The 13,991-nt window shown below is 37.7% G+C and overlaps 1 protein-coding gene and 1 pseudogene across 2 annotated transcripts in view; both read left to right on the top strand.

The window, feature by feature from the left end:
• The window catches only part of LOC137261645 (transmembrane protein 117-like), a 34,531-nt gene extending 30,235 nt beyond the window's left edge, over positions 1–4,296 (top strand). For both annotated transcript variants that reach the window (XM_067799424.1, XM_067799423.1), the window contains exon 6: positions 769–4,296. In XM_067799424.1, coding sequence (XP_067655525.1) covers positions 769–1,331 — 563 coding nt within the window. In that variant the 3' untranslated portion in view covers positions 1,332–4,296. The remainder of the gene's footprint in view (positions 1–768) is intronic.
• Positions 1–13,991, top strand: part of LOC137260701 (sulfotransferase 1A1-like) — a 189,664-nt pseudogene that overhangs the window by 42,024 nt on the left and 133,649 nt on the right.

Genomic DNA, 13,991 nt, shown 5'->3' with positions numbered 1-13,991 from the left:
GACCAGGACATACTAGAGATGTGTGACCTGGTTGCATTAAGATAGACCAGGACATACTTGAGATGTGTGACCTGGTCCCATTAAGATAGACCAGGACATACTAGAGATGTGTGACCTGGTTGCATTAAGATAGACCAGGACATACTAGAGATGTGTGACCTGGTCACATTACAGATAGACCAGGACATACTTGAGATGTATTAAGATAGACCAGGACATACTTGAGATGTGTGACCTGGTCACATTAAGATAACCAGGACATACTTGAGATGTGTGACCTGGTCACATTACAGATAGACCAGGACATACTTGAGATGTGTGACCTGGTTGCATTAAGATAGACCAGGACATACTAGAGATGTGTGACCTGGTCACATTACAGATAGACCAGGACATACTTGAGATGTATTAAGATAGACCAGGACATACTTGAGATGTGTGACCTGGTCACATTAAGATAGACCAGGACATACTAGAGATGTGTGACCTGGTCACATTACAGATAGACCATTACATACTAGAGATGTGTGACCTGGTCACATTACAGTTAGACAAGGAAAGACTAGAGATATGTGACCTGGTCACATTACAGATAGACCAGGACATACTAGAGATGTGTGACCTGGTCACATTACAGTTAGACAAGGAAAGACTAGAGATGTGTGACCTGGTCACATTACAGTTAGACAAGGAAAGACTAGAGATATGTGACCTGGTCACATCCCAATACCCCACACACTCACTAACTCATGTCAAATTCATTTCCAGGCAAATGGTTCAACTATGGTGTTTTGTTCCTTGTGCTTCTCCTTGACCTGAACATGTGGAAGAACCAAATTTTCTACCAACCCAAAGAGTTTGGACAATACGTTGACTCAGAAGGCAAGATCCACACTGTCACTGACTCCTACAGCCTGGAAACATTCAACGAGACACAACTTAATTTTGAGTTCAGGAACTCGACGATTAACCCAGCTACTAATCAGTCGTATATTTCAGGAGATAACGTAATGAATACCCGTTTCTATGACTACCACCTTGCAGCCAAATGCATGGCTTTCTTGCCAAGTCTTACAGTTTTTATAATGTTTGGGTTTTTCATTTATAAGTATGGCCGATTTAAGCCAACAAAAGAGGATCCGTATGCAGGGAGGTTAAAGAAACGAAAGAAGAGGCGATTTAGTGCCAGATTCCACTGGCGTCGGTTGAGGAACCGAATCAGGACTGCAGAACCAATATTGATGTATTTTAGAAAACGGGGACAAGATCCACCACCTGCGCAAAAACCACAAGAAACTTATGCTCAAAACTGGGACCTTCCAGCCAGTTAAAATGTAAAATGATCACTTTGATTTGATTTTTATTATTAAAATATTTAGACCACAAATGGTCATTAAAAAACTGTAGAATTGGGTCTCAGAGACTGAAATATTATTTGAGTTTCGTGTACTATAAGGTAAAATGTAATTTCTTACCACAAATACCAGAGATTAAAAGGTAATTTGACAATACTTACCAGCTGGGAAAAATCAGATTTCAAATTAAGTGTTCAACAAAGTAAAATGTAATTTCATGACAGAAGTAGCAGAGGGAATAATTTTATATTACACTTACCAGAGGGTATGATATTGCACGTATGAGAAAGTGAAATGTAATTTGATATTGTAAATATCCAAACGTAATATGTAATTTGAAATAAATGCCAGAAAGTAAAATCAAATTTGTTACCATCAATGCCAGAAAGTAGAAAAGTAGATATCAGCCAAAAGTCATTTTGAAGAGGTTTATACTATTTACAGTTCTTTATATGAGCGATTGGAATAAATTCATGGTATATTTTTTCAGCAGATGAAATCATGTGTATTTTTGTAGAGCATGATGACTGTCAGGAACAGTTGAAGAACTGCCTTGTATTTCCTTTCATTTTGCACAAAACTGAAACTAAGATGATGGACCTACATCTATTGACATTGTAACATTTCACCCGGAGTTGTTAACACAACTGATCAGTGGTCTGATTGGTCAAGAACTGACCACTGACCACTATGGTATAACACTGATATTGCTGCCTGTGCCATAAAGACTCCACCATACTCATTGTTGACCCAGTCATGTCATGACATGAAACACTGAATGTAGAACCCAATTTACTCACTCACTCACTCCCTTCTTCTTGTGTGAAGTGAGCATAAATGTAAATGAGAAGATATTTAAGATGAGCAAGTACCAGGATGTTTGATTTCGTTTGAGACTGATGAATTGGTCACTAGCACAAAATCTAATAATTGCAACCAAACCAAATTTTGCTGATAAAACAGCAAGGCGTGCAAGGGCCTGTATGAAATTTTGATTACACTACACATGCTTGTTGATTACTGGGCTGTTCTACCAGCACAAGGTCTCCCTTCATAAAAAATAGCAATAAGTGTCAACAAAATAATGATCTTTTTTTTTTCAACAACCTTTTTATTCAGGTGTCCATAATTCTGCAACAAATCATCAGAATTGGTCTGTCCATTTTATGTCACTGTGCAAAATCTGGTTTTGTTGCAGTTGTTAGATTTTGTGTTAGTGAGCAATTTATCGGTCTCAAATGAAATAAAACAGACTATATCGATTGACAACTTGCTTTTTGCAGTGAAAGTGACTTTTTTGTGAGGATGCTAACACCATTACCAACCTCTAAGTACACTAACCCATGATGATCCAGGGTAGAATAAGTCTTTAGCAAACCATGCTTGCCACAAAGGTCACTATGCTTGTCGTTAGTGGTGACAATCAGGATCAGATGGTCATGTCATCGGTTCCCAATTGCTCAGATTGATGCTCATGCTGTTGATCACTGGATTGTCAGGTCCACACATGATTATTTGCCATATAGCTGAAATATTGATGGGTGCGGTATAAAGCTAAACTCGCGCTTGCGCTCTGAATGCCACTTACAAGAAGGGAGATGATATTAGTCACAGAATATTTATTGAATGTAGCTAGTTCCAGAACATTTCTGTCTAGTCTTGACTAGTCCGTTAATGTCTTTGGCATGATCTTATTCATGTTCCTGTGTTTAACACTTGGGTTACATCAAGACAAGTATAATTGTTATATCCCCTTAACAATAAATGAAGGTGTGATGTTAGGGATAGAACATTTTATACTATCATATAAACAGATGTATCACTATATCTTTTGATACCATATTCAATCTAACAAGCATTCAAGATGTTTGTGCTGAAAATGAAGGTTTTTATTATCTAACACTAAAGCTGAAGGTTGCAAGTTATGAACTTGTTCTCCAATATTTAGAATTTAATGATAATATTTACCCTATTATGGAACTAGTCATGTAGGCAAGTAAACATTCAAACACTATCTTACAGAAAAGGGGTTTAGCCAATAATGAAAGGTTCCATAAAAATTCTGTCTTTCTCAGTCACAATGATGGATGGACACTTTTGTAATTGTTCAGTTTCGGAAGTAAACTTGCATTTGATACTTGAGGTTTATCCCAGTTTGATATTCTAGACACTGGAGAATTACAAATATAACCACATATAATTGTCTAATATCTATATCTTTATTTTCTAGTTAAATTTTAGCATTAACCATGTTACCAGTTAATGCTCCGGGGACCTATATATATGTCGTGCCATATATTTCAAATATCGTTTTTAATGATATACCTTTCACTGATTAAAGTTGCCATCTTTATTTCTTTTCTAAAGTGTATTACTTTACTCCCTGACTAAAATAGTTTCTGTATTCATTTATACTCTTTGATACTAATGTGTGTCAGTATATTAGTGTCAGGTTTTATCAAGTTTTATAGATCAGTCTGCAAATGTAGTATATATAGAGGATACTAAACGACCTTCCGTGAATAGCATTAGAGTTAATGATTTGATACTAAAACTTTAATGTGTATAAAAAAATGGCTTTTCACGGAAGCTGGTTTAGTATTCTGTTTATTACTCACCAACATAAATTGATTGAAACTGCAGCGAAATTGCCTACAGTGTGAGGACTCTCAGCTTCCTGTGAGTCAAGCAAGGTCCAGTAAAATTGCAACAACGACATTATCATTGTGACGTTACAACTTTGAACCAGTTAATATTGCCACAAAAATATTACACTTCAGTATCTTCAACAAGCGAGTAATAATTTGAAATGTTGATATAGTTTCAAGATGTCTAGTCTGTTCAGTATTTGTTCAAATCCAAAGGTGATATTTGTGAAGATTTTTTATGAATTCTCTGTGCTGTCAACATGTAAAATACTCACTCCTAAATAAATGTTCTCAACTGACTGTTTCTTAAATAAAATGTCAGCAGGATGATATGTCTTTAAGCTCCTGCTACTCATTGTGTTGTGCCTTGCTATAAGACTTCCTCAGTAGCACAAAACTACGGAACTGATCTCTTTTGAGGTCTTGGTCCATTATTAACAAAGAAGCCTTACATATTTGGATTTTGACTAATTTCCTTGCCTTCTGCTGAAACCACTTTCATATAATGTGCAAATACATACTAATATTACCATAATTTGTCAGAATTGGCTGTGTTGTTTCAGATTTTGTAAGGTCAAGTATATGAAAGGGAGGTAACTCTAATTTCCTGATCAGCTATCATGGTGAAACAATCACAGATAAGGACTGTTAAGTGTTGCTGCTGACTATTATTTTATTGTCTCACACAGGGAAATGCAAACGGATAATATAATAGATGTCTGCAGGTTTTCCCAAGTTCTGTAGGTTCTTCTGTATTATCAGATAATTCTGGTTTGATTATTTGGTTTTTGGATCAACCAGCATGAAATATCTGGAAGCTTTGAAACGATTTTTAATAATTTTTTTTGTAAATTAAAACTGTCGAATTGTTTCCAACCAACTGACACAGTGTCAGTGACATTCAGAATAGTCACCCTGTCTTTGCTCACTGTATCATTCATTTAATCAGTAACAAGTCAGCTAGACTGCCTGGTCCATTCATGTCATGTTCCTGAACACATGATACAATAACAATGTGTGGTTAGCCATGGTATAAATTCCAATTTCTTCATCATAATTTCAAAAAATGGAATCGGTAAACCATCACATGAAGGGTCGGTGAATTCAGCTGGGTCTGAGGTGGAATAGTAAATGTATTCCTATGAAAAACTGTGTAGACATACCATTGATGGTTAACTATACTAAACTGGAAGAAGAATTTGGTTGTTCCTAGACTTCTTTTCAGTAGGAATATAAATGTGAATAGCAAGACTAGATGGGGTGGATTTTAAGTCAATTTCCGTTTTTCCATTAAATTATCAGTTACATATTCATTGGCACCATGGTACATTTGGAAATGCACAAAAATGAAAGTGGGCTCCAAGATCTGAGTTTTATGTTCGTAATAGAAATGCACGTTGACATTAGTTGTTATTCCTTGTAGTACATTCAGTGATGATCATGCCAAAACAGTTGTATTTGCAGTTGCAACTGAGAACCACAAAAGTGATGACTAGTACCACAGTGAATATATATAGGCAACACTCCATATCTTCCCAGTGGTGCTGTCACTGCAGGGTTCGAAATTAACACTTTGAGGTAGGAAATTCGCTATTTCAAATCCTGTTTTGCTACCTGAAATAAAAACACAGTAGCAACAACTTGCTACCGGGCATTTTTAGTGAAACCGCCTGCTTACGTTCATCAATTAGCCGTCATTTTCAAAGGATAGATCTCCACTTGACCTGAGGTGTAGACTACAGAAAGATACCCTTGAAGATTTGATGAAAATCAAACTTGCTGACCCACAGACTTTTAGAGAATTTGATACTACAAACCACTAGTGAACAGGTGGTAGGGGAGTGGAGAAAGGGTCAGGAGACCTAGTACAGTTCCATATGGCCAAAGACAGGAATGGGACTGGGAGGGAGGGACTAATTACGAAAGAATGCTGCTACCAGGTAAGTGATTTTGCTACCTGTTTTTAAACCAGGTAGCAAGTACTTACTACAAACTGAAAAAGTTAATTTCAAACACTGCACCTGTAGCAGTGTTATTCACAGGTAGACATTGAGGTTATCCTTTAACTGCTAGGAAAGTTCAACGACAGTTCAGCTGTCTCAGCTGTTGAGACCATCCCTGACATCTTTCCACAAATACATTGCACATCTAAATACATCTGAGTCTTGGGGGTCGCATAATGCATGTTTACGGTATACATGTAATTTGTTACAGTAACTGGTTATTTATGTGGCACAGAGACTCAAAAATTGAACAATCAGCTCTCATGCAATGCTAAACATCATAATTATATATTCTATTTCACTCATACAAATGCACTAAACCTATTTTTATGGTATTTACTTGGAGTATTGTAGCCTGAAAACTGAACATATTGTCATAAAGGCCTTTTATTTTTTGTTAATTTGTTTACAAAACAATTGCCCTGAAATAAGTATAGATGGACGTTAATATATTTTTAAATAAACATTATTACATATAGTAAAGATACTCGTTTCCTTTCCTCCTCAAAGTCACATTTGTAACATTCCCTAGCACGACCCCTCTTCTCCGTATCGAGCAGAGAACTCACACTCCACCATCCCAAGACTTCCTCCAAGAGGTCTCAATTCGCAGTTCCTTGAGTGAATGAGTTAAGATTTATAGTCACATAAGTATTTCGTCACAGTTACAGCTTAGACCATTTCTCACGCCTTAGTACCTGCCTTCATAGCCGAAAGAGTGAACGGTGAAAATGAACACGACCAATTCTTCAGAAACTATTGGTTTAGTGGTTTAGAAGGCTTGTCTCAGTCAGTTCAGATAGTGGTGTTTGAATTGATTATGTATCAGTTCCATTATATGATGACCAGGTTTTTAACCAGACAATGGATATTGTTGTATTTGTTGGTTATACAGACCAGGGTTCAGTTCCCCACATGGGTATAATGTGTGAAGACCATTTCTGGTGTCCCTCGCCGTGATGTTGATGGAATATTGTAACAGCGTTGCTAAACTAAACCTACTCACCTTCCTGTGTGTCAGTGCAAAATCAGTCAGTAATCAGCATTAGATATATATTTAAAGGATATTTATACATGTTTTCTAAAGAAATACTCTCTGAGAATGTGCTTTACATAGATTCTAGAACCTATATTTTCAGAGCTCTCTTACGCAAGATAATCGTAAGTGTCATACATTAACATTAACTTACAACTATGTTAGTACTAAGAGAACTTCGAAAATCAAGGCCCTGCAATTGATTTTGCTGACATTGTATCATTGAAAGAAGCCTCAAAAATAATTGGATAATGTCTAGTTTGTTTATAAAAGTGTACCACATGACACAGATTCGATATGCCAAGAGAGGCCCACACTGTAATCGCAGGCAACTGACTCTGACAAAATAAGTAACTATCAATAAGTCATTGTATATCGTTTGATATGTCATTTAATTATACATGCGGCTTATACATGTCATTAGAACATTTTGTTACCGCCATACCTTTCATACCCTTGTTGTTTATTTTAGTTAGATTTTGTACTGCATTTTGTATGTTCAAAGCTGTGTATATGTACATGCCTTGTATATGCTAGTATTGACCATGGATATTTCCAGTTATATGGGTGCCTGTATGTGTAGTGTATTCCGGGTTTTACCTTGCCATACAAAACTATGTGTCCAGTGTCCCAAAATTCAAGGGGCCCTACAGGAAACATGATGATAGTCTGAAGTAGTATAGTAGTGTAGTGCACTTTATTGTGAGATGCAATTATCACAACAAGGACTTCATGTTTCTTGTGCACAGTGGACATGTTTGTGCATCCCTGGGACACTTTATCATCTTTTTCAGCATCCTGTATATCTACCCATGAAGATACAGGTAGAACTGATCTTTAGGAACCCATGCTTGTTGTAGGAGGCGGCTAACGGGATTGGGTGGTCAGGCTCGCTGGCTTCGTGACACGTCATCATATCCCATTTGCATAGTTCAATGCTTATGATGTTGATCTCTGGATTGTCTGGTCCAGACGTGGTTATTTACAGACTGCTGGTTCACTCTTGCCGGCTATTACTCAGTGTGGCATTAAGCAGCAAATCAAACAACCAAGTGCATTCTCTATACATTTGTGCATACTGGGTTCACCTTTGTCTATATCGTAAGACCCTGTTATGTCATCTACATGCTCGTGGATATTGATAATGGATATTGTCTTTTTTTAGGCCATGTTGGAATCTCATAATTATGTTGTTTGTTAACTCAAACATTTGCTATATTGGTTATATTTTACTCAAATATTTCTACCAATAAAGCAACAATACATGATTAAGTTTGTGATTTGTTCATGACATTTTGTGGTTCAAATTGCAATGATTTTCAAGAAATGTTGAAAACCTTGTTTTCCTGAGGTCACCTTTTCTAAAAAGTAATCTGAACTCACAAGTAAAGTTCACTCTTGTCTGATTCGGACCAGCTTGGGACCGACCATAAAATTCCAAATTAGTCAGCAGTCCAAGTTACACAGAAAATTCCTATAAAGAAAGATCATGTCAGGACTGTAAGTTCAGTCTGGTATATACAGCAATCTGAAGAAGACAAAGTCCAAGTTGGACAGAGTGCACTGTATACAAAAATTCTCTTTAATAGGATTTATATGTAAAAGTATGATTACACGATGCCATTTAGGAAGTGGTCAAATGCAGCATATGTCATTGAGGAAGTGAAATCCCGAATATGACATATGTTGTATATGTAAAAGTAGTTGTAAACAGATTACCTTTTTAATGTGAAAGTCATGTACAGTGTACACACGTCTATGTTATATGTATTGTGAAAATGTACATGTGGTAATGTACCAAACCCAGCCTTGAACTTCAATGCAGACAGACTTGTGCTATATGTGATATCATATGTTGTTTCATATCATTTTGCTTACAAGTGTCCATTGATAGCCAGCTGGATATGTTTTTGTTGATCATAAAATTAATGGTTTGTAGCTTTGGGTTAATATTATACAAAACGCCTGTACTGTGGGAAAACTGAAAACATGTGCATTTGTACATACCCAAGTGCTGCTGGTTCATATGTGAACATTCACATTCTGATGTTATGAAGAGCAATATAGCTTTATGAATGTATAGACTGTATTGTTTTATGCTGAATGTATAGACAGCCTACAGTTCAAGCTTCTTGGATATCATGTTCATGTAAACTGGTTTCTCCTGTCTGATGTTGAAGTTTGGACTTTTGGGTTTTTTTGGTCTACGATAGCTTTGTGCCCTGTGCAGTCATGTGGTGCTGGAATATTGTGAGTGAGTTTAGTTTTACACCACTTTTAGCATTATTACATCAATATCACTGCTGGGGACACCGGAAGTGGGTTTTATACATCGTATCCATGTGGGGAAATACACCGAGGCCTTGAGTGTGACGAGCAAACACTGTAACCGCTAACCTTCCCCGCTGCCCCTCATGGTTACATCCCCTTCATGGTTAAGTCGTTCACTTGTCACACCAAACACCCAGGTTCTATTCCTCACATGGGCACAATGTGTGAAGTCCATTTCTGGTGTACTTCACTATGATATTGCTGGAATATTGCTAAAAGTAGCATAAATCTAAACAAACATACTTTCTTTTCTGTCAAACCTCAATTTTTCAGTTTTTTTGTTTTGTTTGTATTATCACATACAACCTCAGTAATTGATAGTTAATCCTATGAAAAGTGAACATTTTTTGCACAAATATTTGAGTGTCATATTTCTGGGTCTGCTTTTGTCAAGACAGTCAGATGATTATGATTATGTATTTTGATAACAAATTCATAATTGATATCATGAAAACTGTCAGCTGTTATGTTGTAATGTTTCAATTATCAATACATCCTTCAACATGCTTGAAGGAGAATTTGCTTTGATAAATCTGATTGTATTTTTTTTTCTTTTTTGTGAAGTGTGATGATTCAGTACCTTTCCGTAGATACAGGTGCATTATATTGATGTCCAAAGAAAAATCTCAGAATAACTTGATGTTGCTTTAGGGGATTTTTTTCATGCTTGTCTTGAGAGGCGACTATCAAGGTCAGGTGGTCAGGTTCTCTGACTTAGTTGACACATGTCATCATGTACCAATTGCTTAGATCGATGCTCATGCTGTTGAACACTGGATTGTCGACCAGACTGGATTATTTACAGACCGATACCATATAGCTGGAATAGTGATGAGTGCAGCGTAAAACTAAACTTACTCACTCACTCACTGTATAACTGGTTTAGATCTGGTTGATTTCTCAACACTATAAAAGCAGTCGCTTTCACTATTGTATTTCCATCAGTATGATGGCGGCTGTGGTTTTCTTAAGTTGATATTATCAATATATGTATGTAACTGTTTGTCCATATCAGAACATTCAGCCCATTGTAGACAGTATTGTTTGGCACTGTATTCTCCCCGAGCTCTGTAAAAATACTTTGGTTGGTCTATATTTTTGTCATGGTTATTTTGTACTGTTAATGTTTATATTTGACAAATATATTTAATCAAATAAATTTTCATGATATTTCTTTGTTTTCCATACTGTTTGGATCATTATATAGTCTGGTTCATAATTATTGAGAATTTTTCTTCTTACTTTGAGCTATCCTAACACCTCAACTGATTCACTGATACTTAAAACTAAGTAATGGTATAAGGGAGGTAACTCTTCTTGGCCTACTGAGTATAGTACAATTAGAGTTACCTCCCCTGAATTTGTAGCAGACGTCATTTTCCTCAGCACTGTCAACAATGTCTGCTGAAGATAAAAGAAGGTTGATTTTTGAGTTGTGTAATCAAGGAATTGATGATGTAAATACATTGGCAGAGAGAACAGGAACTCCTCTTTCTACTGTGTATAGGATTAGGAAGAATTTTAAAGAGGGAAAGGATTTGGGGCACCAGAAAGGAGCAGGGAGACCCAGAAAATTGGACTTCTCAGATCGCGTCCGGCTGGGAATTTTAGCGTCTAAAAAGCAAAGGGCAAGCATCTCCAACATCAGGTATGGAATGATAGAAAGGGGATCAACAGTTGTATCAAAATCTACAGTTAGAAGAAATTGGATTGATCTTGGATGGGAGAAAAAGACTGGAATTCCTTCTCCTCTCATGAAACAAGAACATAAAGACAGGCGTCTTGAGTGGTGTTTGGCACATGAAAACTTTGACTGGGAAAATGTGATTTTTACTGATGAAAGCTCAACATGGGTATATCCCAATAATGTGAAAATATGGACAAAGTCTGCGTCAGCACCGTTGTATCGACGACCTAAATACAGCCCAAAGTTTCATGTATGGGGAGGGATATCCTTATTAGGAACGACCCCGCTGTGTGTGTTTGAGGGGAATCTGACAAGTCAACGCTACACTAACATATTAGATAATTTTCTCCTTCCCAGTGCACATGCGTTTTATGGAAATGACTGGATTTTGCAGCAAGATAATGATCCTAAACACACCGCAAAACATGCCAAGCAGTGGTTTCAGGAGAAAAATGTGACTGCATTACCATTTCCTGCATATAGTCCTGACTTACATCCCATTGAGAACATTTGGGGGATGATGAAGGAATGTGTGAATCAAAAGGGGTTGACAAAAATTGAAGACATGAAGAGAGAAGTGGTCCGATACTGGGACAGTATAACTCACGAGACACTAACCTCTCTGATAGGAAGTATGCCTACCCGTCTTAGACTGTGCCGTGAAGCTCAAGGAGCCTTGATAAAATATTAAATTGTTACCTACACAACATGAAAAGGTCAGTTCACTTTCACAATACATTCAATTTTATCTGATTTGTTCTCGTTTAATAATATGAAATGCTTTAGCTATTCTCAATAATTTTGAACCATACTGTACTTGTAATGTATAGGTATGAGAGCAGGTTTGTACCTCACCTTCCCCAGAAAGATTGGAGTACAATATCCATCTGCACCAATTCAACAATGTATGTTCTGGAAATGGTGTCACAATATCCATGATAATCTGGCGGTTGTCATGAAGTCCACCACTTTTTGGAGTTGTTGAGTAAGGCTGATCTTATAACACCAGCAATATCCAATCTCTACCCATGAAGATCAAATTAAGGACTGGTGTTTAGCAACGCTTGTTGGTCCAATGAGATGACTATGAAAATGAGCTTGGTTTGACGTATGACGTCATAACACTTCACAGTTTTGACACCACAATGTTTCACCCTGCTTGACACGCGGAAAACCGAGAGTCTTTACACTGTTGGCAGTGTAGCCACAGTTTCTATCACATTTAATGTTGGAGAGAAATGAGCAGAATACTAAACTCGTTTCTGTGAAATACCATTTTTATTAACAAGGGTCGAGACATACGTTTGCCCTGATGCGGCCGATCATGTTTCATGCAAGTTTGTCGTCAGTTCACTGATAACCTGACCATTTGTGACTTGTGACCATCAGATCTTCAGGCCACTTTACCTGTAGTGAAACCAGTCTCACGAAACCAAACAGTTCATTCTTCCTTAAAAGTTGACATCATGTGCTTTTCAAAATTTTGGTGTACCGCCACTTTTTATGCACTTTCAGAGGTAATTTCAAAAGACACTTTTCACTTTTTTTAAATGAGATTGAATGCAACCTATTCGTTTTAATGTTTGGGATCCTTGGACACGTGTCTCCTGTATCACGTCACAAATATACGGCGTGAGTTTCACCACCAAGGAGGCACTATGTTTGCATGTATTTCCCTAGTGTGCAGAACATTGTCGGGCTGGTTTTTCACTCTTCCCTGTGACTGAAACACGTGAAAGGGCAGACTCAAAACTGTGATCATGGCAGTCCCTGGCATCTTCACCCAGGTCTAGAATACCAACCAAGGGCCACCCATAGGACCTTCCATCTTCTGTCCAGTAGTACTGTATTTGCATGAACCGGACAATGAGCACAAGGCAGATGTTAAGAATTATCAGGAGTCTCTTTGTTTATGCCATGTGATGCAACAGTGATGTCAGATAATACTCCCGCATGTGGTAGCGACGACACCGGTTACTGTGTCCTCACTGATTCCTCACTTGCAGGTTCCTTGTCGTGTCGAATGTGCAAAGAGCTGCACCCTGTTGTGAAAACTGGACTTGTACAGTCGTTTATCTCCCCTGAGTCGGACAATGGACACAGCCCCGATTACCCAGGTTCCACTTTTCTGGATTCTGTGCATTACAAAAACAACTGAACACAGAAAATGTGCTAAATCAACCATCAAGTTTATTCAACTGACAACTTATGTTGATTACCTGGACCCGTTGGGATCACGGGTAAGAATATGGGTGCTAGTCATCGGTTCCAAATGGTGATGCTCATGCCCTTCACAACTGGACTACTGGACTGTCTGGTCCAGACTCGATTATTTCCACACCGCCCCCATATAGATGGAATATTGCTCTGTGCGGCGTGAGACTAAACTCACTCACTGATATCGCGTCATCGTATAGTGTGGATCGATACTTAGAGATTGTGGAGACTGAATCGTTTTATCGATACTCTATATTACAAATCGTCAAATTGGTGGAATGTTGCTGACGACAACTATGAACAAGAATTGTTTCTGATTATGCTAGTGCTTAGTATACGACAATTGTGAAAGATACCTCTGTATCCGTTTCCGAGGACATGAAACTGATCGATGGGCTACATTTAACCTCAGCAAGAGGGATAACTAACATGTCCGGTGTGAAAACTGGACATGTACAGTCGTTTATCTCCCCTGAGTCGGACAAAGGACACAGCCCCGATTACCCAGGTTCCATTTTTCTGGATTTTGTGCATTACAAAAACAACTGAACACAGAAAATGTGCTAAATCAACCATCAAGTTTATTCAACTGACAACTTATGTTGATTACCTGGACCCGTTGGGATCACGGGTAAGAATATGGGTGCTAGTCATCGGTTCCAAATGGTGATGCTCATGCCCTTCACAACTGGACTACTGGACTGTCTGGTCCAG

The sequence above is a fragment of the Haliotis asinina genome, chromosome 14 (assembly GCF_037392515.1).
Source record: "Haliotis asinina isolate JCU_RB_2024 chromosome 14, JCU_Hal_asi_v2, whole genome shotgun sequence".
NCBI lineage: Eukaryota > Metazoa > Mollusca > Gastropoda > Lepetellida > Haliotidae > Haliotis > Haliotis asinina.
Note: the sequence above shows the minus strand (reverse complement) of the source record. Positions and strands in the feature narration are given on the sequence as shown.